This window comes from Blennius ocellaris (genome assembly GCF_963422515.1).
Source record: "Blennius ocellaris genome assembly, chromosome: 1".
In the NCBI taxonomy this organism is placed as follows: Eukaryota; Metazoa; Chordata; class Actinopteri; order Blenniiformes; family Blenniidae; genus Blennius; species Blennius ocellaris.
Window position 1 is genome coordinate 13,336,575 of NC_137650.1, and position 25,450 is coordinate 13,362,024.

Sequence of the window (25,450 nt, forward strand, 5' to 3'; positions counted from 1 at the left end):
ATGTTTACATTCCCAGATTGTATGTCTTCCAACTTTTCTGATAAAATACCTACAAATTGTGAGGCTATTGATGAGTGTACCTAACAAAGCAAAATGCTACTCTATTAAAGTCGGATCTAATTTAGCCTTTTATGAACATCTACATTAAGAAAGAAAACTGGCGATATGAAGTGAATACAATGTAAGTGTCCCTACAATCTTTATGGCTCTTCACCACATCTTCGAGACAACCTCGTGTGTTTAAAGCATACTGAGAGCTTTTCGTCAGTCCTCCGGGCTCCTCAGCTTTAATCTCCGCGTCTACCGCGGGGAGGTGCAGTCATTGGGGGGAAGCTCGGTCTGCTCGCCGTCATTTTCTGCACTCGAGGTGGCCAGTGTCTGCTGCACCGACGACACGTCCTGTGAGGTGTAATGTTGGTCTATTCAGCTCATCCAAGGAGTGTGTGTGTGTGTGTCTGAGTGTTCAGTGTGTGTGCATGCATGCATGTGGGAATGTGTGTATATATATCTGTATGTGTGTGTGTTTGTGTGTCCGGGCCTCCTTTTCAAAGTCTCGTGTGTGTGTGTCACTGTCCAGGGTAGGTGGGGTAGTGTGTTGGGGAGCTTGTGTGTATGTGCGGTTGGGACTGTGTGTGTGCGTGTGTGTGTGCCAGGGGCAGCGTGGCGTGGTGGGTCAGAGGCAGGCGGGTGGACAGCAGCTCGTCGTCTGCAGGGTCGCCTGCAAACAGAGCAGGAAACTGCCGTCACAAAAAGGTGTTTGAAAGGTTTACAGGAGCAGGTCGGTTTATATATGAACATTTGATAAAAGCCCCACAACCTTGTCAATGAACAACGGGAGCAAATCATTCTGCCTTTGCTCACACTAAGGGATTGATCAGTAAATGTAAACTATAACATTTTGGCTAATAATTGCTTGTAAAAGGGATAATTTGATCTCAAACCACATAAAAGTCATTGTTATTTATTAGGAGGCTGAGAATTAAATTAGGAATAATTCATTACACAATTCTAGAATAGACACTTTCATTTCCTCTGTTTTGGAGCCCCCCGACCATATAGATTGCCCATTTGCGGAAAAGTTGCAGAGTCTCTTCAGTCTTTAAACTGCCAAATTATTCCATAGAGGCCGAAAGCTGCTGGACAGAAAAGTATGAGCCTCCAGAAGAGAATAGCTAGTGTCCCATTAGAGTGTCTTATTATGATTTTTTTTTTTTTTTTTAAATATGCGTGAATCGAATTTTGACAGCAATAGAACAGGCCAAGCCTCAGCCTGTCCTGTGATCACTGGTTCCCTCTGAAATGGGTCCAGGACGATTGTTTTGATTTAGCCTGAAAGAATAGTTGAGCTTAACTTCAGAAGGAAATAAAGAAATACATGAGTCACAGTGGAAGCTCTCTGGCCTCTAAATGGTGTGTCCAAGAAGTTCATTAAGAATTAAAATCAGGTCCAAGCACAATAAAAAGTCATTTAAAGGCAGGTGTTTGGCCTACCACTGCCTGGCTCCATGCCGTTCTGGTTTCCAGTGATGTGGTGCCAGTATGCAGAACGTGGCAGGATGGCAGTTGGTGTGCAAGGGTAGGAGCCAGATTCTGAACCCTTGGACAGTAACTGGAAACAGAATCATGAATTCAGTGAGAGTGATATTGAGAACGGACTGGTAAACATGTGGATATCTGGGAGACAGCACACTGCATCAAAATATATCTGGGAGCGATTTGAGCTGCTGAGTTGAACTTCAACTGTCCAGCTGCCAAACCTCGTCCGCCTGAGGTTCTAGTGATGTACAGAATCAAAGCCAAAGTCCTGTGAGACAGCATTCACTCACTTTGTTGCTCCCAACATTCATTAAATCATCTGTAAATGTTTTGTATGGCAGAACTCTGAAGTCTTAATGAGGAACATTTTTCTCAATGTTTCACTTTTCTGTTCTGATTGATGAATCTATGTTTGCTTTCTTCACTTCTGTGACTGTGCCTGTCTAAACTGCTCTTTTTATACCATATCAGGTGACTCAACTGTTGATTACCTGTAAAATGTTCCTCCACTGGTGATTTTTTTTCTTTTCTTTTTAAAATTAGCACGACTTACTTTGGCAGGTTACGGTTGTCCTGACAATTCTCGAGTTTGTTACCACAGTTACTTAAAAATGAATTGGTCATGTGTCTTAATTGAAATGTGTGATGTGTTATTCATGATAAATTATGGGTTAATGAGAATTACAAATCAATGCATTTAGTGTTTGTTTACATTTTACATATAAGACCCCAAATATTTGGAATTAGGGTTTTATTTTTCTTTAATTCATGAGGACATCCATCATAAATTGCGAGTGCGAGTCTCACCCTGCTGTTTTTCTCCATCTCCAGCAGGACCTTCTTGTGCTGCTCAGCGATGGCCAGTGTAGAGGAGTGAACCCTCTGGTAGATATGCTCTCCCTCTCTGGTCTGGAAGGTGTAGAGACCCTCGCCGCTGTCACACATCCTACACAAAACAGAGATTTATTGAATCTGAGCGGTACGGAAATATGAGCCCTTTCCACTGTCTGGATAAAATCTTCAGGTATTCGTCTCTGGGTTATCTGTGACTCCAGAAAAGATTACGAAATGCTTAAGACATTTAGAAGTACCACACAATCTTGGTGTTACTTTGTTTCAGCCTTAACTCTATTTGGCTTTGTGTTGACACCATTGGATTACTTCACAATAAACCACCGTGAACACAAGCTGATAAACACAGACATCGTGTTCAGTGAGATACTGGACAACCACAGACATCCAAAAAAACTACACAAGTATACATATACCTAAAGGCAACTAAAAGATGCAAATTGACCCAATAAGCCAATGGAACTGGAAAAATATGGAGAAAATCTGCACATGCAGATTCCACACAGACATGCTCAGAAGAATCAAAATGAACAAATATATCAATACATGCTTTATATCTATGAATCAGTTCAGATGAAAGTCTATGCATTCCAACTAATCATTAAGAAATATAGATATTAGATGCAGTAAATGAAAATACAATACCACAAATGCTGTAAATCTATAAGAATATACAAAACTTGGACACCAACTTAGAGACACACAGACTTGTTTGTGTTCTGTTCATCCACAGAGCCAAAAAGGATCATGACAAAATCAATAAATTATTTTTGTGATGATATAAATGTGTGCAGGAGTTCTTCTTTTAAGCTTGAAACAACCGTTTGGAAACAATTAACATGACCATAATATGAAACAGAGCTATTTTTTCTGGTTCAATACAATACTGTGAACTGCATGCAAAAAGCTCTGAAGGCAATAGATAAATGAAAACAAGTATTCATAGCATACATCTACATTTCCATGCAGCAGAGTAATTTCAATTTCTATATGTGTCATCACATTTCTTTGTGGTGTAATCAGATCCATGTGTGATTAAATAAATGTGTTAGATTTGTGTGCACACTGATCTGAGTGGATAAGATAATAGGATGTGGTAAGATTTCAGTTGAAGTGTTTAGAGTTCTGAGTGCACTGTTTGGTGTGTGTCTGTAATACAATATGTGTGTACATATACCAATATTTGTCTGTGCATAACCAAAGGGGGTATTCACAATCTAATTTGTGTGAGTGTAATTTAGTTTCACCCATTGTAATTGGCTTTGTGTGTGCACAATGAGATTTGTGTGTTCTTCCGCAGAGCTGTACTGTAAATGTCTCTGCATTCATGTCCACCTCAGGCCTCTCAGCCGGCTCTTCTTTTCTTTTTTTTCTTTTTTTTTACAAATGGTTTTTGCTTCTCTCCTGACAGGACAGAGATTTGTTTGTAGCTCCAGGTTTTGTTTTCCCTCAGTCTAGACCTGTAGGTTCTGTCAGACTGAGTACAGTTTGGTTTGCACTGTCGTCACTGGCAGTGGATGCGGTGCGTTTACAGATGTTGGCATCAGTCACTTACAGACACAATCTAATCTGTGTGTGCAGGGATATAAGCATGCACACTCAAATATCCTCAGACACACATATATTTAATCACATATACACACGTTTTATTACAGGCACACTGGATTTCATTCTGCAATCCAAGAAATTAAAGTGAGCCCAAATTATGAAGAATCAGTTTACGCTCTTGGATTTTCTTGTAATGTCTGGGGGGGGGGCGTTTGTTTTTAGGGGCGGGTTATTAAAATCAAAACTGTCAATGGTTTTGGGATTGTAAAGACTTTCTAATTGTCAATTCAATAATAGTTCACAAGGTGAGTTCAACTACGTTTCCATTATGTTTGAACAGTGCAGGTAGTGTACACTCTGAATAAACTACAGATTATTCTACATATCAACAGCCAGGGGGCTCTCTTGCTATCTCACTTGGTCTTACACTATTACACACTCATTCTCTCACAACCACAAACCTCCACAGACCACTATGTATCTTGCTGACCCAGTCATGGTCAGGTGTTATCAAAGAGGACAAGATAAGGAGGTCTGGCACAGCATTGATTCATCGACTAATCTATTCAATCAATCTCTTTGATTGAAAACAGCCAATGAGAGACAGGTATCCTTGAATTGACCATTGACGCACGCACGCACACACAGACACACACACACAGACACACACACACACACACACACACACACACACACACACACACACACACACACACACACACACACACACACACACACACACACACACACACACACACACACACACACACACACACACACACACACACACACACACACACACACACACTGCTGCAATAGACAAGGTGTGTTATATCTTGGTATTAAATGTGACTGGTTTTGATCAGAGGACATGTTTTATTCAGACATCTCCCTCACCGTCCGGCCTCGAAGGTGAACCTGGTGGCGTCACGTCCGTAGCGCCTGAGCGAACACAGAGGCCAGGTGACCAGCTTGGTGCGAGGGTTGTGAATGTCCCACAGGTAAATGTTTTCATGCGTGATCTGCATCATGCACTCGCCATAGATGTCCAGGTTGGGACAGGGGAGCAGGAACACGTTGAAGCGCTCTGAAGAGACAAAGAATCAAAGGAATGTGTCGCTCGAGTAAGATACTTCACCCCAGTGACCAGGCACCAGAGTCTGACACTCTTAGCCTGGGTAAATGCCATTTTCTGGGACGCTGTCATTCCTTATGCACATTTTTCTTCAGTCTTTCAGAGAAGCTTGATCAGATGGGGAAGCTAAATGTAAAGTAAGGTAATACCAGGGCTGCATCACTGCCAGTTCCCGAACACAGCATTTCTGCTTTACAATAAATCCAAGCTGATTTCAGTGTTATGGAGGATAAGAAGTAAAGATTGGTCTTTATATCCTAACAGTAAACTCAAAGCAGCTTCAGGAACCTCAAGTGTTAAGATTCCAATGTGCCATGACTGCACAAATTGTATTTTAATGTTGTTTTTATAGCACATAGACGTTTCTTGATGGCCGAAATTACTTGTGGACACAGCTCTGCTACAGAAGCAGCTTGTGTGAATGAAATGTGCAGCAATATTTTTATTTCAACTCAGAAAGAGCTTTTGTAAGAACTAGAAGTTACTAGAAGTGTCTATTGAGATTGAGTTAAACTGGTACAATACAACACATCTTTTCTGAGAAATATATGATTTTTAGATGGAAAAATACATCTGGATAGAATAACGGCAAACAATTTGACGAAATGAAAATATAAAAAAAAAACATTCTAAAAGTTGCTGTTGAACGTCAACGGCTTTAAACAATCCACTGTGTTGTCACAAAAGCTGTATGAGTCACCTTATGTCTTTACATCTAATGTTTTTCTCTCCCAGAAAAAAGCCCAATGCGAACAGGAAGCTCTAACAACTCCCACCTCTATAGATTCTGTTAAATGGAGAGTTACAACAGGTTTATAGCAGAAGCTTAAACAGTCCGCTGAGACGGGACCTACATACTCTAAGTGTTTGATTTTGATTTTGTGTGTGTGTGTGTGTGTGTGTGTGTGTGTGTGTGTGTGTGTGTGTGTGTGTGTGTGTGTGTGTGTAGTACCTGTGTGTTCACACTGCACTCCAGCAGCGAGCAGGTCGGGCTCGCCCATACTGATGTCATTGAGCCGCGTCCCCAGACACTCGATTGACAGCGTCTTAAACCAGTCCTCTGCCTCCAGCTCTGACAGACGGAGAGAGAGAGAGAGAGAGAGAGAGAGAGAGAGAGAGAGAGAGAGAGAGAGAGAGAGAGAGAGAGAGAGAGAGAGAGAGAAGGAAGGAAAAATGAGCAAGACCAGAGACAAAGACAGAGAAAAAGTGAGAGACAACCAAACATATTAAGAAAGATAAGGAGAGTCAAAAAGACAAATTAGAAGGCATACATAAATAGCAACAGATAGACACAAAGAGAGACAGAAAAGAGGGAGAGTGAGTGAGACAGAAGGGAAGGAAAAGTAAGCAAAGAAAGATGGACAGATTCAGATAAAGAGTGAGAGACAGATAGACAGACAAACAGACAGACAGACATGAAGAGATAGTGAGACACAATGATAAGACAATCATGAATAAACAAACCCGAAGTAGTAAGTCAGAGACAGACAGGCACAAAGAGTGACAGAGAAAGACAGACAGTCACAGAGATGGACAATTTGTGAGTCAGGCAGATAAAGATTGAGAGACAAATACAGAGAGACAGACAGAAAGAAAAGAAGCAAAAGAAAGAAAGTCAACAGGAAACAAGACAGATACAGAGAGAGGGTGAGAGACAGACACAGAGGGAGGAACAGGAGACAGACAGACATAAACAGAGACAGAGAAAAGACAGACAGGCACAATGAGAGACATAGAAATAGTGAGATACAAAGACATATTAGATGGAGGTCTATAAAAAGTGACAGACAGACGGCTTTGGTCCGTCATGCTATGAGGCGAGCTTGTGTTTGCTTCATGTGTTTATCAGCTCCCTTTGGCCGAATGACAATGAATCTTACCTGATTCACAGGTGAAGGTGCGTGAAGTGTCATCAGTGAACACAATGGCGACCGCTTGTCGTTTGGTATCCCGCGGCAACCTCGTGATATTCTTGACGTTGCTAATCTCTGTCACCTGGGAGAAAAGGGTTCAACACATCAGGGTAGATTATTAAACATAGACAGTAAGTGTGTGTGAGATTAATGCAAGTCAATGTTCTGTCCCTGGAAAGTAGAGAAACTAAACATGCTTGTGAGCCATCTGCACTCTTCTCCGTATGAACACTGTATACCTGTCCTGCACCCACCTACATAACGTCTACACTTACTTTGGGACAGACTCTAATGTAGGCGGCCTTCTCATCTGGGTATTTCTCCAGGCGACGAGGTCCTTTGCTCGACGACTTCTTGAAAACGAGCCAGCAACGCCGGTAGATCTGTAAAGTAGATGTGTGTGCCAATCATTTTACCACTGTGCATCAAACACACAATGCACTGAGACAGATATGTAGCTCTGGATTTGTGTACCTCAGGTCATCATTATCAGTCATGATGCACTGAAATCTGAGAATGTGACAAAAAAAAACACAGACAAAAATAGAGACAAGGTGGCAGGTCGCAGAGTCTGCAAATACGGAGGGTGGAACAAGAATTATGCTAAGGGAACGAGTTGTGACAGTTACTGGGTTTTACAGAGAAAAATTCCAAAATAGACTCGCTGCCCTTTGTGTTCATTTGTCAAAACAAAATTGTGAAATCATTAAAAAAAAAAAAAAAAAAAAAGCATCTCAGATTTAATTGTTCTGAAAAACACCAGCAGGAAAATGTTTTTGTGCGTTTGAATGCAGTTTATTTACTTGATCGGGGTAGAACAGTCATAAAGGAGATTAACTCAGCAGACAAAGAAACCTAAATTAAATACTGCTCAAAACACAGACATTGACTATATACAATATATGTAGGATATTGACATATCCGAACTTTTTGACTGTGCACATGCAGATTGGGACATCCATACATCTTCTACACTGTTTTATTATCCTATGCAGGATTGCTGGGTGCTGGAGCCAATCCCAAGTAGAAAAAGACATAAGCAGTTCAGTAGTTTGTCTGAAGACTCTCAAACCAACTAAATGTAAGTGTTGATAGAGTGAACTGGTGCCCAACTGGAAAACCTTTTCAGTTTCTCACTTTTAATACAAGTGAGTGGAAATTCAAATCATCTGATTTCAGCCCAAACTACAGTCCCACTGGATTGAAACTTATTTCAACAGTCATTCTCTATGCGGTAGTCTCAACTCTTTCTAATGGACCTCATGTTTTCCATGTCTGTTTTCCCAACTGAACGACATCACATTTGCACATAATGGACACAAAGTGTGGTACATGCACCAATTTCAAATCTGTAGTGTGGCTGTGCCACACAACATTCAATGATGTGGACAGGAATCTAAAAAAAAAAAAACCTCTCTTCTATGAGTGTTTTCTCACGCCCTCCAGAGTAATGGACTGAAAATTACCTCCCATTTTCAGTGAACTGGCTGCTCTCTCTCTGCATTTTATCAACGCCACATGAAAATGACTTGATATGCGAAAATGGAAAAAGTGGTGAATGTTTCCGCCAACTTGATGGAAATGTGCCAATGTCAACACAAAAACTCGTTTGGAAACTGATATCAGAGCTGCGCCTCTTAGCTAATTAATTTTCATTCTCCAACACTGTACATCTAACATTTCCTCAAGTTATGGCACTTCAGATAATTTGGTCCAGCTTCTTTCATCTATGAAACATCAATCAAATTTTACTCTCACTATCAACTGTGAGGTCTACACCTCAGTCACACCCCGCCTGGATTACTCCACCAACTCACTTCTCTTTGGTCTCCTCCATAAACTCATTCACAAGCCGCCCCGGGTCAAGGGCTGCTGCCCAGATCATCACCAGGACACCAATCACATCGCGCGTCATGGATTTCACATCAAATACTGTACCGACTTAAAAGTGTAGCTCCGTATATTCAAAGCCATTCACAAACTCTCTCTTCCACCCCCCTTCAGACCTCCTCCACAGTACCACTCACACCCGGACCCTCAGGTCTGCTTCATCCATCAGCCTCACTGTGCCCGAGGCGGGATTAGAGTCTGCGGATCATCACCAGGCACATTTAGTCCCAGACCACCTTTAAATCCCACCTGAAGACCCACGTGATCAAAGCTATCTAGTTACTTTGATGCAATTTGTTTTGCAGCGTACTTTGTACATCTATATTTTTACATTTGGTTTAACCTGTTTGCAGCAGTCAGTAATGCAATAATGGCCAACAAAGAATGCTTCATAGTGTTGTTTAGCAATGAATATGATGACTGCACCATCCACTATACCATTTTTGGATCAGCAAACTGCAAAAAAATAAAAATGCAGCCACAATATGTATTTTTACCTTTTTGGCTCAAGTTATTCAACTTTGAAAAAGAACATTTTATGCTGCTTCAATCACTTATTATCATTTTAAAACTGTCAATACAACTAAGCTTTTACACCATTGAGGTTTTTCACATGACATCAGAGGTCTAGCGTTACTACTGGGTCCTCCATTGTGGACGTCACCTGACTGTAAACAACATGCTAAACACGGTCACACTTCAGGCATAATTTGATAAGATGTCAGAGAAGATGTCATCTTTTGTGTAACTGTAGGCTGGAAACGCGTCCATACCTCTCCTTTTATCATTTCCCTGCTGACTCTGAGAGAATGGAGAGATGGATTGACTGACTTCTGCTGTGGGGATGAAGCTGTCCTCAGCTTCCAGGGTTAACGCCCTCTATTCACAGCAGTCGGGAAGCAGGACACGGGACCTGGTTTCATGCTCAGCACTCGTAGCATTTATTTGCCATTAACTCTATACATGTACAGCTCTTTGTACCTGAAGACCTGCTCCGATCACCCGCTTCTCTCACCGTTCCTCTGACATGCACGCACGCTCACTCACTCACTCACTCACTCACTCACTCACTCACTCACTCACTCACTCACTCACTCACTCACTCACTCACTCACTCACTCACTCACTCACTCACTCTCACCGAATGACCAGCATAGTTGTAGGTTGGCAATATTCAAACTGGGAGGGTCAGTCGCCAGATCACGCTTCATAAAATCAGTAAACAAACTAGGAGGGAACAGATATGGCTCATCTATCCCCAACTGTGTCAGTTTATCCCAGGGGTGTGTATGTGTGTGTCAATTGAATTCTACTGAATTGCATTGAATTCTGCCAAAAAACTGACATTGTTGGTTGTACAGTGTGTCTTTAAATAAAATGCAGTATTAGCAACACTCGTAAGCCACTCATGTTTAGGTTTTAGTTTCATTTGATAATTTCATTATTTTAGTAAATTCCCTTTTGGCTGTATAGTCGTGAAGTGGTTAGCAATCTAACCGCACATCATGTATGTCCTGGATTTAAATATGAATGTCTATGCATTTGCATGTTTTCCTTGTGCATGAATTTTTCTCTTTGTACTCTGGTTTCCTCCCACAGTGCAGAAACATGCCTTTGATGTTAAGCGGTGGTTGTAAATTACCCGCAGTTTCTAAAAACATGTTGTAAATGCACATTAGATTGAATATGTATGTAAACACATTCCCAGATAGGAAAATTACAAATGCTGTGGAACACGTACAGTACATGTAGTATGAAAAGAATGTGTCAACCCTATGGTCTTAATGATTTAAAACATTGTTTTGAAGGCATGTTCTCACATTAAAATCCCAACATGAATCATTGAATTGCTCCCTGTACAGTCACTGTTTTTATGATGGAGGTCTGACTCCATACAGAGCCAGTCTGCTGCCAATGTCACTTTAAACGACACACTTGCTGAGACCCTGAGTTTTATTTTTATCACTCTGGGATCCTTGTGGGAAAGAGGTGGTGAGCTGTGTGAGTGAAATTGATTTCGTCCTGTCGTTGGAGTGATGACTTTTTGAGTTTCTGACCGAGGTCAGACGACCAAACCAAACTAAACCAAACCAAACAGTTACCATACGCCCGCGTCTACAAGAGCATGGCTTGTGCCGAAGCTGCTGATGTGATTATGTAATACTCACAATTAATTCTCAAAAGGTATGTTAATGCTAATGGGAATGGAGGTGAGACCGTCTCCTAAAGTTAGGAATCATGTGCACACTAACTCTGGAAGGGTTGAATGAGGTGTTATAAATCCTCACAGAAACAGTGAGAAATAAATCCAGTTCACACAGATTTACAGGTTATAAACTTGGATATATTTGTAATTTTACATTTTTTTGTCACAAACAAATGACTATGACAAGGCTGCAGGGATGGTTCAATCTCAACAAACCCTTTGAAACATCCTTTGGTTGGAATTTTCTATTTGCAAGCATTTTAGAGATTGTAAAAGGATTCCACTCAAATGCATGTTCTGCAGATAAAACCCTTTGCACACATAAGAAAAACATGAAAACTCTGTCAATATTCTTTCATCCATTCAACTTAGTTGTTTCATGGCTTTGTCTTCTTCGAGGCAGCTTGTTTTTGAAGTAATTTCTAGTCCATGATCACCATTTCTCCTTTTAAATACTATTCCAGGTGTGCAAGACAAATACCCCAAAAACACAGAATAACACCCTCGGGATGCTGCAACTTGTAGTTGAAGGGCAAATGTGTGAAAAGACAAACAAATGCACCTGTATCTATTTAATCCTCCTTGCTGTCGCAGCTCTTCAAGGTTATACTAATAATATGCCTGGATGAATTTCCCTTCTGCGAGCAAACCCCTCTGGACTCGGTGTAACTCCCATCACTCTCACATTAGCTTCATGTGTGAAGCTACGAGAAGGGAGCAATTATCTCTTCTATCCGCCCCCTCCTTCTCTGTCTCCTCTTTTTAACTTCACTTAGCGCTGCTCACAGCTTGTTCGTCTGCTGAGAGCTGATTACTTCAAACACGGGATGGCGAGCAGATACCAGAAAAGAGAAGATGAAGAGGAGGAAGGGCAAAGTGAAAGGGGAAAGTGGCTTGAAAGCGGAAGATCTGTGCAGCTTATGATGGAAAATAGGAAATTTATTTACTGTTTTTTTCCCCTGAGCATGTAAAACTTCCAGATCCTGAAAGCCAAGTGAGAAGAGGTTCAGCAGGAGGCTGCAAGTGTTTGATGACTCTGTCGAAATCAAATTATATAAGAATCGACTGGTCTGTCAGTAATGTCACCAAGATGGTAATAAAAAACTTGTATCTGTGTATTTACAGTCAATAAACTTTCAGATTTGACCATTTTTATTTGTCTAAGCTACTAACACTGAATGCAAATTGCAAGATTTTTACATTTGAGCTAAAATATCTACACATGAGCTTAATCATGGTTTACGTTCATCAAGGTGAAACTGCAATGGAATCAATGTAAATTCAAATTGATTTATTCCTGTTCCCAAAACACCACCTATCAAGAAAGTGGAAGAAGTAGAAGAAAAACGGTGCATTCATGTTGGTGTCTCTCTCCTATTTCTAGTGATAGTCTGTGCTACGGTATGTCTTCTCCAGCCTTCCTCTCTGCTGTCATGTGTATTTCTTTCACTGTGGGGCTCATAGTTTTTGCTCTGCAGTTTCTGCTTCCCGCAGCCGGCGCTGTGATGATCGCTGTTTAAATTCTAAAACTCCAACGGGTTGAACAGATGTTCTTGTATGTTTCCTCCAGCAAAAAGGAGGAAGAGCAACAAAAAGAACAAGAAAACTAAATAAAAAGGTAATTTACAAAATACACTGACACTGCACATTACAACAGGCCAGACTTTAGAGAGAGTTGGATGACCATGAAAAAGCAGGTAACCACATTGTTTAGGTTGCTGCAGTCTTAAAGGCTGGATCACCACAGGTTTTAAGACAGGGATGTGAACCTGAGCATATTTAGGTCCTGCATGGGAATGTGGTTGAAGAAATTCAGTGATAAGAACTGATGCTTGGGAGTGGAAAACTTTGTAAGTCAAAGGAATTATTTTACTGAATGATGGGGACTGTTATATTCGCTCATATGCAATTTCTATTTTTGTCCTAAATTTATTGATGGCACACAATAAATTGTGAACCATTGTTGTGTACACGGACAAACAAAATGCAATGAAAGTTTGGTGTTTCCACTTAAAATCATTGTTGCGTAAACGGGCCCTGACTTATGCCCTTATGTCCATGACTCTCACTAAAACATCCTTGGTACATAACTCAGCAACAATAGTGAGTGCACCACACACACACACACACACACACACACACACACACACACACACACACACACACACACACACACACACACACACACACACACACACACACACACACACACACACACACACACACACACACACACACACACACACACACACACACACACACACACACACACACACACACGCGTAGCAGCTGTTATAAATTGCTTCATAATAAAAAAGCCAATCAACGTTTGTCAAATGAAACGCAGAGAGGCTTCAAGGAGGGAAAATGAAACAAAACAGATGAGAGGAAAACACAAAGGCCTAATGGAGCAATTTTGACAATAAAATGTAGGAATACAAGATGCTGTGGATTGCTCGCAAAACTACAGAGGAGAGAGTTTGTGCTCGGCATAAAAGAGACAGCAACAGGGATTGAGACATCCACCCTTCTGTGAAGTGAGGAGATAGAACATTTAGAATCCATAGCCACAAAGAAAACAGACATTCTCCTGCAGGCCACCACATTATCAGAATTACATTTTTTCTTTTTTAAATTCATCGTCTAATGCCAATTGAGGGTCGGCTTTTAATAATCTGACTCAATTGAAGGTCTGGTTATAATAATCAGACTCAATTGAGGGTCTGATTTAATACACTCTGCATTATAAATAAAACCTTGAGAGACACCCAGTGCCAAAAGAAGCACGAAATCTGAAGTCAAATAGAAAAAAATGCCTTGGTATGAAGTCCACAATCAAAAGTTGTGGGGAGGAGAAAATACATTTCCAATGGTAAAGGCTAAGCTGATTGATGCCACATTTTCATTGAAGCAGAAGAATAAACAATGCAAGCATTTTCAGAGGCAGTAAATCACAATACAACAAGTATTGATCATTAATATATTAACACCACCAACACCACCCAGTAATCGAGGAGTTCTGGGAGAGAAGCTCCATATTTCCTATTTAAGAAGGTAAACATGCTAAATGCTAGTATGTGGTATTATAACTCCTCAGTAGATCAGCATGTGTGCACACAGTATCACAGTTTGTACCTGCTTTCATACCAAAAATTCACAGTTGGAGCCAGTCCCAGATGGTGTTCTGTCAAAGGAAACGTGCAAATTGGAACTTCTGTGGAAACTGTGCACAGGCAGGAAGAACAAGCAAACTCATGTACATCGCCTTATTGCAGAAATCACAACTTCTGAGACTGTTTTTTTTTTTTTTTTTTTAAGTATTTTTTCCTATCTCAGTGAGGTTTCTGGGTAGCATACAACTTGAACACATATAATGCCTAAAGGGGGTAAGGACACTTTTGGGGTTAAAATTCTGTAAAATCTTTTGGAACTGATATGATGATGTGAAGAAAGTAACTTGGACTTCTATTCTATCCTACGAGTCTATTCTTAAAATGTCCAATGTTGCGCTGAGCCGTTCACCCACCCAGACGTCCTCCCTCTGCAGACTCTATCAGGCTGTCGAGACACAGAGTAGGTGGACAAGTGACCCTGTAGTTTGGAAAGTGCATGTGTAGGAAGAGAAGGGCCTAAAGCAGTGATGTTCTGACCATCTATTGTGCTGTCGTTCCAATTCCAGTCTTATTATATATTTATAGAAAGATTCTGGTCTGTGTCAGGTGGACAGTTACAGTGTAGGAGAGCATGTGATGTACAGACCATAACTACATCAAGTTTAAAACACCCATCAAACTTTCTTTAGCCAAGTTAATGAAGTTTTGTCATATGTGTGCTGTCGACATGATACATGAGGAGCAGACTGCCTTCAGGCTTGATGAAAATGTCCCAGATGACATATTACAGTAATACTGAAGTAGCCATTCCTTTTTGTTTAACAAACACGTTTCAGCTTATAAAGAATAAGAAGCGACTTTTGGATGATATTGAGAATATACATAACGATATCTGCAATGATCATGTAATGGATAGAACATAGTTTATTGCTACCCTGTAGCAATGGAACATAGTTCCAGTACTGTCTTTCAAGGACATCAGGCGAAGGAGAAAATAGCTTACTAGTTTCACTTCCGTTTCTAACAGTCTTTGGGAAGGTGATCTTGGAGAAAAGCACCTGGCAGGCACTGGCACTATGTGCCACTCAAAATGAGGCCCCATTAACACGACTGAGTATGACCGCAAAACTTTCGTCACTTTTAGGGGGGTCATCTACAACACACTTTCACTTGAAACGCCTTGTAAACGGGGCTGAAAAGTACAGAAAAACAACAGAGGCACATGCTTTTACACATAAGCAACTTCATTTATCTATCAAGTCCATTGAGTCCTTGAACTCCTGTGCTCAACAAAATTCTATATTTATTTTCCTTGAAATATCACTGGAATAAAATCAGCATTCTTTGATATAAATAAAATAAAACACTGATCTGACCTGTGGGCCCTACAGCAGCTTGCTCAAACTGTTCTGACCGAATTCAGCTGTCCAGTTGTTTGCTTTCTCACAGGAAAACAACTACTAACTAGGTGATGCCAGTCCACAGTTTAATATCTCAGCAGCTTCACAATCCTCAAATGAGCCTTAATGACCATCTGGGAAGAAAACATATTTATTGTGATGAAGGCATCGGTTGTTAAAAAGGCCACCTGTGCATACATATTATGATCATTCATGTGTGTACTTAAAACATTTTCCTGCACAGTAGTAATTACAGAAAGCAGCTTTTTAAAATCCCTGCAGTGACCAGTGCTGGCATTTTCTTTTCTTGAATTATCCCAATGTGTATCAAGATTTTACAGACTAGCAGAGCAAAAAAAAAAAAAAGATCAAAGCTACATCCGTGAGAGCCGAATACCCCCCCAAAATCCCCCTCCTAATAACCACTAATGCTCTTTCTTTCCAATACAAGAAAGAGGAGCTCCAAATGATGAGAAGTAGTAGCCCTGTGCTCAGCAGTGATATTGCGGAGGAGCAGGTCGAAGCGCCTGCAGCGAGAGCGGCGCTGGCAGGAGAGGTGAAGTCGAATGCCAGATCAGGGAGCTCCAGCTCTTCAGAGCAGGCTATCCCATTAGTCTCAAAGGGCTACTTACATAATGATGCCTTCAAGGCACATAAAGCCTATTTACAGGTGAGGCAGAGCAGCTCGATGTGGAAGGGTGAAGGTGAGAGAGAGCCAGATTGGAGAGGGATCAGGTTATTTTCCTTTGTGCTCTGAAACTCAGAGTTATACACGTTGATACTGTTCACTTACGGTAGTTAAAGCGACATTTAGTGAACTTCGCAGTAAAGATACGCTTTCTTTAAATCTTAAAAAATTATGTGATTTCAAAACTGTGAAAACAAAACTTTCGCAAACTTACAGTTTCTCTTCGCTTCACTTTTCAGACCTGTTATTTTTAAGACTTGGGGCTCAATCCAAATGCAGCACTGAGGGCAGTACAAATGTCTTTGTGAGTTTCAGACCAGCTCGGCTGTCATTTTTCAATCGAGCACCCACGCTGTTTAACTAGCAGATGTACTCCGTGACCCTCGTGGGAGGGTTGGTGTTAAAATGAAGAGTGGTCATGGGCTTTGTAGGATTGTTACGAAAGTAGAACCTTTGCACTGTTGAACAAGTGCTCAAAAAGATTTTAGAGTTCGTTCGCTGCGGAGGAGTTGCTCACAACACTTTTTTCCTCATGGCTGGTGTGTTTCAAGGAAGTGAAGTTGTGTTTATTGCTTCCAACCTCTTGATAAAATCTTTCCTTTGGAGGTTTAATAAATACATACAGCATAAGTGGATCGATAAGCTTTATATATGTGGCACCTGTTTACTCACAAATATTCTCAGACAGGAGGGAGAAGACTAATGATCTAACGGCAGACGATGCCGTGTACTTTACTTCTATGACTCCCAAGGTCAAAGGTTTCCATCATGTGGTCCAGAGTCGAATTAAATAACAATCCATCACTATTTGGCTTCACTGTAACGATCTGAGAGGGAATCTACAATATTTTTTATCGGAAATCTATAGAGCAAAGCTGTCGAACTCATTCTCATCAAGAACCACGTCATAGTTGTTCTTAAAGGGCCAGTTGTAAATTTGAAGTTTAATCACGAAGCAGAATACAGAAGTAAATATGCTTCTCTGCAATCAACCTTAATAATTGTTTGTGTAAAATGTATCTGTCTGTTATTAAAATACGAAAAGCTTGAATACATTCAGCACCGCATGATTCCCAAAGTACAGAAATAAAGAAACCATGTTGTAAACATATTCCACAGTGACTGCAGTATGCCTTTTAATTGTGGGAAAATACATGTTTTTTGTTGAAGGGCAAATTCACACCTCAGTCAGATGAGCTTTCACAAGAAATTTTGGCTCTTTGTGGACATGTCGGTATTTTTATTAAATTTTTTGCTATTGCCGTTTCAATTCAATTACTTAGTACCAAAACTAAAGTTAACCATCAAGATGAAAACATTGCAATCTCAAGACAGAATAGTGTTATTTTGATGGGCAAAATGTCAGCATGTATTTGAGTTTGACGCTTGTGTACAAGGAGGCCAAGGGTTTGGCTTTCTGTAATTCATTTTGGATCAGGGTTAGGATTATAAACGGACCGACAATTATTATAACTTGGGCCCTTTTTAAATAAGAATTTAAATAGAATTTTCTGAAAACATTATTGTTTTCCCATTTCTGATTCAGAAAAGTCACACATCCAGATAGCATCATTTTGATAATGAGCACTGTGCACTTGGGAACGTGAGAAACAATGCAAACTCAGTAGTTTGCGTGCTAGAGCACAAGCCAGTGCTGTGTTTTTTGGAACGTCAATACACAAAGGTTTATCATAAAGATTCAAGCACCTTTAAGCTGTCATTCAAGGCCCTCTGTATGGTGTATATAAGAAATGAGCCTCGGTTGATGTAAATGATGGAGTAGTAAATATGCACTTTGTTGGAGAAGTGCTTTTAAATTCAAAAGAGTGAGCAGGGAACTCACTCTGTATTCTGCAATTGTCACAGTTGTCCATCTATGTGCAAAAGAACTATTGATTGCAACTGTAGTGTGCACGTGCAGTACTCAGCGTTTTATAACAGTCGTATAAAACGTTGTGCACTGTGGAAGCCATTTTTAAATAAATCCAGTTTTGCAAAGACTCCTAACGGCATTATCTTGTAACAAACAATCAAAACTCAATGAAAGTTGATGGTTGTCAGTGAAAACTTTGTTATGCAGACAAAATCTTGAGGGAACAATACTTCTGAATGCATTATGTTAATGAGACGGGTCCTTCAAAGTGAAACGGAATGAGTGTGTTCTTATTATTCAGAAAGGAGAGAAAACAGACTCATCCTCCCTCTACTGGGGTTCGTTTGGGGACTCCTGTACGTCCTCTCTGAGGGCAGACAGGCTGTCATGTGAGTATGAAAGGTCCCTCAAGTCCCTTGGGGACAACCTGGGGCTTGGCTGTGTGGACGGGTCCAAAAATCTAAAATAAAAGTGTGTTCCACCCTGCACGCTGTCTTATAACTCAAACATTCATAGTGTTCATAACAAGAGGCCAGGCAGCCTGTCGGACGGTATCGATCCTCCTGGGAGAGCGTTTGAGGAAATAAAAAATGTTTCACCACATATCTTTTCTCCTATTTCTGATTTCTTTGGGATAAAGAAAAAAACTAAGGGCACTACACTGAATCCCACATTTTCAAGATTTATTTGACATACTTTCTTCTGGAATGAGCAACAGGATCATTTTATATTTACAAAAATCGTATTGTTTGTTTTCCCCAAAATTGACATTGAAAATAAACCCAAGATATATTGAACTCATAAAACAAATTATTGTTCATACTGGATGGACTACATTCATTCTATTTGTGATTCATTGGACTTTGATTCTTTACTACATACATTTGTGTTTACATTTAAAAACTTTTAGGAATCTATGCAAGTCATAAAAAAAGTATTTAATCTAAGTAGCACAGGTATCAGGGAAGAACATCACATGAAACAACTGACAATAAATAAAGGTGATGACAAGTAATATTTAAACCTTTACCAAATTGGATTCGGGTAATAATGAATCAATATAGAGTATGTGTTTGCATTAACTAGTTGTTATGATGGAAATATTTCAGCATTTTGGTTCTGTGCACCGATAAATGTGCACATTCATTTTATGGAGTTTTTTCACAATAAGATGATTGTGTGACATACAAACCCCAAATCCTGTATTACTTTCTACACTGATTAAATGTGATCGTCATATCAAGAATATAGCAAAACCAACATAATCTCGATAAACAAGTTACCTCCCAAAACAACTCAGTAACTTAGATAGTGTCACATTTTGTTTAGTCTGGATGCCCTTCCTGTCTCAACAGTGATTAAACATGGGCTGCCTAGGCTCAGTGTGAAGACAGTCACTGGCACAGTTTCAGTGTCTACTATTCTTTAAAATACAACCTTAAGGAAAATAAAATGGCTGCAGAGATTTTAATGTTCTGCGAAAACACAACTCATATTCACAAGTGTCTTGGTGTCTACTGACATTTAATAACTGTGTGTCTCCACTGACAGAGGAGAAGTGACTGGATCACTTTAACTGCTCCCCAGCCCATCAGTCTGGGCACTAAAAGATCCTCCCCTTCATACAAGTTCAAACATGAGAATGGTGAAGCCAAACTGTGGCCTCACTGGCCACCATCTCTCTTTAGAAACTGCAGGTAATCTCGCCAGTCTGGGTTATCCAGCAGTGATCGCTCATGGAGGAGCAGCATCTGCACATTCAGGCAAAGCTGTTGGCAGCAGTTGTTGGAAGACCGTTCCAGTTGTCAAGAGGCCAAAACATCCAGTCGTATGACAATAGGCTGGGTCCCTGGAGGATGCTGCCCTGGATGTATCCCCTGAGGAGCGGAGCCACCGGCCAAATGTTTGAGGTGTCCGAGACCATACAAGTGCGGCTTTGTCACTTCAATGACTGTAGTGAAGCGTTGATGTGCAAGAATCCCCAACAATGTCCTTTTGATGTTGGACACATTCTTGGACACAAACAAAGTATTTCCCAGACGGGTCTGATTAAGGCAGTCAAGTTGTCGCTGTGTGGCCTGCTGGTGACGATGAGACATCAACCACACAATCAATGTGTTGTCTGCCAACAGTACTGCTTGAAGCTGTCCGAGTTTGGAAAGAGGACACATCATTTACTGAAGAGGGACATGGCTCTGTCCCCTTTTTTGTATTCAAAACATACTTAGAGATGAGTGAGGGGACACTGTGGTTTTAGATGTAGACTGCATTGTAACTGTAAATGGCGTCACTCTCACCGAAAAAATTGGGTTGTAGCATTGTTGCCATCATGTCAGAGAACCATGTTGAAACTACCAGGAAACCTGTTCTTGTTGGAAGCTTTTCCGAGAACTGTATGTATGTGAAAACATTACAATGCATTTCAATCAGAAGAATCTTGATAGTTTTATAGTTGCGTCACCCGCAATAGTAATCTAACTTGGTCGTCTGTCCACACGGATGTTCGTGTACTCCCATTGTTAATGTTTAAGGCATATTTTTTGTCTCAACGAATGTGTGTGTGTGGTTCAATTAAAAAAACCCCAAAACAACTAATTACTGCACCCACTAGTGGCCCAATGTGGAAACTACATAATTCTGGGTTGTAGTTGGGCATTGTTTTCAAAACATTGTCATGTAAACACGAAGCTCTTCTAAAACATTGTCGAAATAATGAGCTGACTGATGCATACCAGTAATCAGTTACAAAGTTCTTGCTGTGTTACTTTAATGTACTGTAAATAATCACTATTCTCACAGGACCAGACATTTCATTATTTGAGCATCAACAGAAAATACTCATTGAAATATGTTTTTGCAGAGAAGAGTCGATACTTTGTGCGGCATGCCAGAGACTGGTGGTTTGAATTGTGAGTGGTGGGAATATTAAATATAGAAGACCACGATGCAAATGAACTATATGCCAGCATCACCCAAGAATGTGTCATTACTGAAATTGATGTGCAAATACAACTTGTATGCTGAGGTCATGCATTAAGAACAACTTTGTTCAAATCCACTAAACACAAAGTCTGGAATGCATCCAATGTGTCAGTGTGCCGATGCATTTGAAGGATGGAACATTTATTGTACTGCTAGAGAATGTTGGGGGAAACACCACATGAGGAAGTGTTTCCTCAGACCCACAAGGCAAAATTATGCATATAGACAGATGGAGGGAAAAAACAAAAAACAAATCTCACATATGCTTTTTGACGTGATGCTTGATAACCATCCAAACATTGATTTTGTGCTCGTTCAGAGGACGTCTGTTTGAAGAGGGTGTTGGCGTTGGAAATGTTTGTTCCACACCCAGAGGGTGATCAATATCAATGTCATCAATATAATACTTCATTATCCTCAGAAGACTGGGGCGCTACAAAGGCAGGAAACTGAGAACAGATGGTTGTGTGGAAACATCAGGACTAACACACAACCAGAGTTGGTTAAAGGCAGCCCTGCATGTCTGGAGTTTTTTTTTTCTTCTTCTTTTTTTTTTAACATGGCTTTGTTGTTCCTGTTGAAATAAATTAAGCATGACTTTGGTAGTCTATCTACTTAGCCTTGAGGAGGACCTCAGCTGTGCAACTCCTCCGTGCCCTGAGGACACTGAAAGTAACTCGGCTAACCTTCCATGTAGCTCTCTTTGTATTCCTTCCCTCCCCTCTGTCTTTGTGTCTGCCTCGTGTCTCCTCTGGGTTTTCTACTACACTGCGTTAACTCACTGAGTAAAGCTTCCCCTTCAAAAAAGAAAAAACATGAGCTTTTGTTTGCATTTATCCGAACCTGAATGTGTCACTAATTCAAAGAGAAGCTAGTTATTTGTTCACAAACTGCTAAAGAGCCGTTTCTTTACACAATGTGTTCTATTGATCAAGAGAGAGTCTGCAGTCACAATGATCGCAAGGATTCTGTGTCATTGTTTTATTTGCATCTTGTTTCTGTGTGAACAGAACCAGATCCATAAAACAGAACAGACCTCAAAAATACCATAAATACATCCATCCTCCATTAGCATTTTATCAAAGGTAAAATCCCTCTCAACTGCTCAAAAGGTTGGATTTTACCGCAACGGTGGATGAACTCAGGGTTTATCACTGTGAACAGTGCTTACCACCACACGATCACACCAGCGACATACAGCAGTTCCATCTTACAACAAAATACAGGACAACAGCTACGCTTCCCTCTTCAGTAGTGATATTCAAAGATAGTTCGCCTTCCTGCTGAACTTGAGAACCAGAAGATTTATTCCACACAGACATGCAAGAGGTTACTTCAGAGAAAAACTAACTAAAAACAAGTACTTGAACTGTTCAAAACATACTTAATGAATGATCTATTACTCTTTAGGACACGCACCACTTGATGGATGATAGATGGATGAATAAGATTTGATGAATCAGAGCAACGAACCACAGCAGCATTTTGAGCAATAACATCTGGAACAAAAAGTTAATTTCAATGAACCAAACGGTTCCTGTCCCATTTGTTGTCTCTGGTACTGCTGTGGGCCAAATATCCAGGAATGTACAGAAAAGTAATGTACGTAAAAACATTGCACCTCCAAGTGGTTGGAGAGTGATAAGAGGTATACCAAACTCATACGACAACAACGCCATAAAAGCAAAATGGGAGGCAGCTTCCATATTTGATGGACTATAAACATGGAGGAGGCTCAACCTTTGCTGGTTGTGATCGTTCTTTATTGCATTGTAAACAGATTCATTGAGACAACACTGGAAAGCAGATGAGCTCTCGTAACAAGGCAAATCCAAGTGTTTTGCATTTTCACACATTCTGACTGTGTTGTCAGTAGATCAATTGTACAGAAAATCTGAAGCTGTATAGTCCTATTTCCTGGATACTGACTAATTTAAAACACTGCTTTTATAACTGCAAATCATCCCACAGCTAACTGTTGTTAAGTTTGTGTACATTTGGATGACAGTTTAACCCTTGAATGCAATGCGATAGACACATCTGCTTCCAGTCTGGTCAAATGATACATTCAGATATTCAAAGTCCTTTTCAGATATCCCCTGGATTTGCCTCTCGATTCTTTCCAGGGACCCTGAGCCAATCCCAAGGCAACTTAGAGATATAACCTCTATAGCAGATCAAAAGTCAACCTCAAGGACTCCTCCCCGTTGGCCCACCTCCAACGAGAGGTGACCAGGGGCATTATAATCACATCCCTGAAGCCCCTCTAGTGGATTTTCAGTGTGGAGGAGTAGCAGCTCTACTCTGAGAGTCTCTCACACGACCAAGCTTTTAAATCTATCATGAAAGCCAAACATGTATGGCTATATTCACACAGATCATCACTTACAGCTAATATCCTTAGCGGTTGAGCGTGGCCTTGGCAGTATTAAGTGTGTTGAGCTTCTATTTAAAACAGCACTATAGTCAGTAAAGCTTATGAATCTATATACGAATCCAAGTTTCAATGCCCCCTTGAAAGCCCCAGAACAAGAAAATTATTGAAATGATGAGGATGGAAATGTAACGAAACAACCTGAGCATCGATAGTAGCTTCATTAGTTTATGCTGGGGCAGGGCGACTGTAGCTGCCCCCGGCCTCTCGAAAAAAGCAGACTGGTGCAACTTGTCTTTATTTTAAATCAGCACCGTGAAACTAAAAGCAAAACAAACAACATTTCATTACAATTTTAGAATCACTCGGTTACAAAAGTATCTTCCTATGTTTATTATACAAGTGCATTCAATTTAAATACACATTTAACTTTATTAGAAAACCCGACCATGATTAAAACCTCCATCAAATTAAATATTCATTACATAATACACACATAATACATTATAAAGATAAGCAACTCATATTTAAACAGCTCCCACAAATAAACAAACACCAAACAAACCTCACTCCGCTGACCAAGGGTGCTATTAACTCTGCGGCAGCGTCAAAGACTTTCGATTGGGAGCGTACGCGTGCTAACAATAAGAAACAAATAATAAACAACTGACCGACTTCACGAATGAATGAATCAAAGTAAACGCGACAAAATTTAAAGAAACAATACATTGTGGATATATCCATATAGCAGCAGCAGTTTCTTCTCTGTAACAAAGTTGTCAGACCAACATCACTCTTGAGACTTTCGCAGCCACTAATATATATTGGTGACGCTACAATACAACACATTCTAAGACAAGGATTTCAGCTGTGTTTCATCGGTAGAAACACAATGATCTTATACTGTATATTTTCTGATCTGCATTAAGTCACTATGCCAACATCTGAATCTATGTATAAAAAGGAGAGCTGCACACAATATGCAATTATTTTGTTGTAATATTGCAATATGACTTGTGATAAATACAGTTGGGTAGATTGTTTGAATGCCGTTGTGCTTTGAAAAATGTTTTTGCTTAATGCTTGTTCATTTGCCCATAATCTACACTTTGCTAATATTTATCCAATCTCAATGCTCGTCAAGCTCTGTCCACACACTGTGACTTCAACTACCCGTATCTACCTTGTGGGTGAGCATCAACTCACTGGTGTTCATCTGATTGACTAAACATATTGACATGCAAAGGCACAGTGCAAGAAAAGATAACATGTATACTTGATATCACGATTAGGAAAAATGTACAAGGTATTGTGCATGCTCCATGGAGAGACTACAATCAACAATGTGGTGGATTGAAGTAGTACATTCAATAAATAGTGCAGAAAAAAGAGCAGGAGAGATGGATGGGTCAAAAAATAGAGGAGGGATACAGATAATGAGGCAGAAAAGGAAGAGATGTGAAGAATCGGAGCTGTGGGCAGAAAACCGCAGAGGGAAAAAGAGACACAGAGCAATTAAATGGCAAAGGGAGCGAGAGGAAAAGGAGCGGTTAGCAATGGAATCCAACACAAAGAGGCTGTCAGAGAGAGAGAGGGGGAGAGAGAGAGAGAGAGAGAGAGAGAGAGAGAGAGAGAGAGAGAGAGAGAGAGAGAGACTGATATGTAGAATCATATATATTTTGTATTAAAAATCTTAAACACCAGCTTTGCAGCTTTGTCGATATGCAAGTCATTTTTACAGAATAGAAACAATGCATATCAGATGGGTTCCAGTCACTTGTGTGTACCGTTTCATCACTACATTTACAACTTCACACACTAATCATTTCATTTTACAAGATCAAAAACTCCTCAGACTCCTTTAAATGTGATTAGAGTCAACCGAGAAAAGGGATGAAAATTGTAAAGAGAACAAATGAAGGCAGATTATCCAGACTTGC

General features: G+C 40.3%; 1 protein-coding gene across 1 annotated transcript in view; it reads right to left on the minus strand.

Moving 5' to 3' along the window:
* Positions 1-566: 566 nt before the first annotated feature.
* Positions 567-25,450, minus strand: part of dok4 (docking protein 4) — a gene marked incomplete at both ends in the record, with an annotated part of 30,044 nt that continues 5,160 nt past the window's right edge. The window contains 7 exons of the mRNA XM_080499420.1: positions 567-718; positions 1,492-1,609; positions 2,344-2,482; positions 4,834-5,023; positions 6,024-6,143; positions 6,952-7,066; positions 7,260-7,367. Coding sequence (XP_080355546.1) covers positions 567-718; positions 1,492-1,609; positions 2,344-2,482; positions 4,834-5,023; positions 6,024-6,143; positions 6,952-7,066; positions 7,260-7,367 — 942 coding nt within the window. The remainder of the gene's footprint in view (positions 719-1,491; positions 1,610-2,343; positions 2,483-4,833; positions 5,024-6,023; positions 6,144-6,951; positions 7,067-7,259; positions 7,368-25,450) is intronic.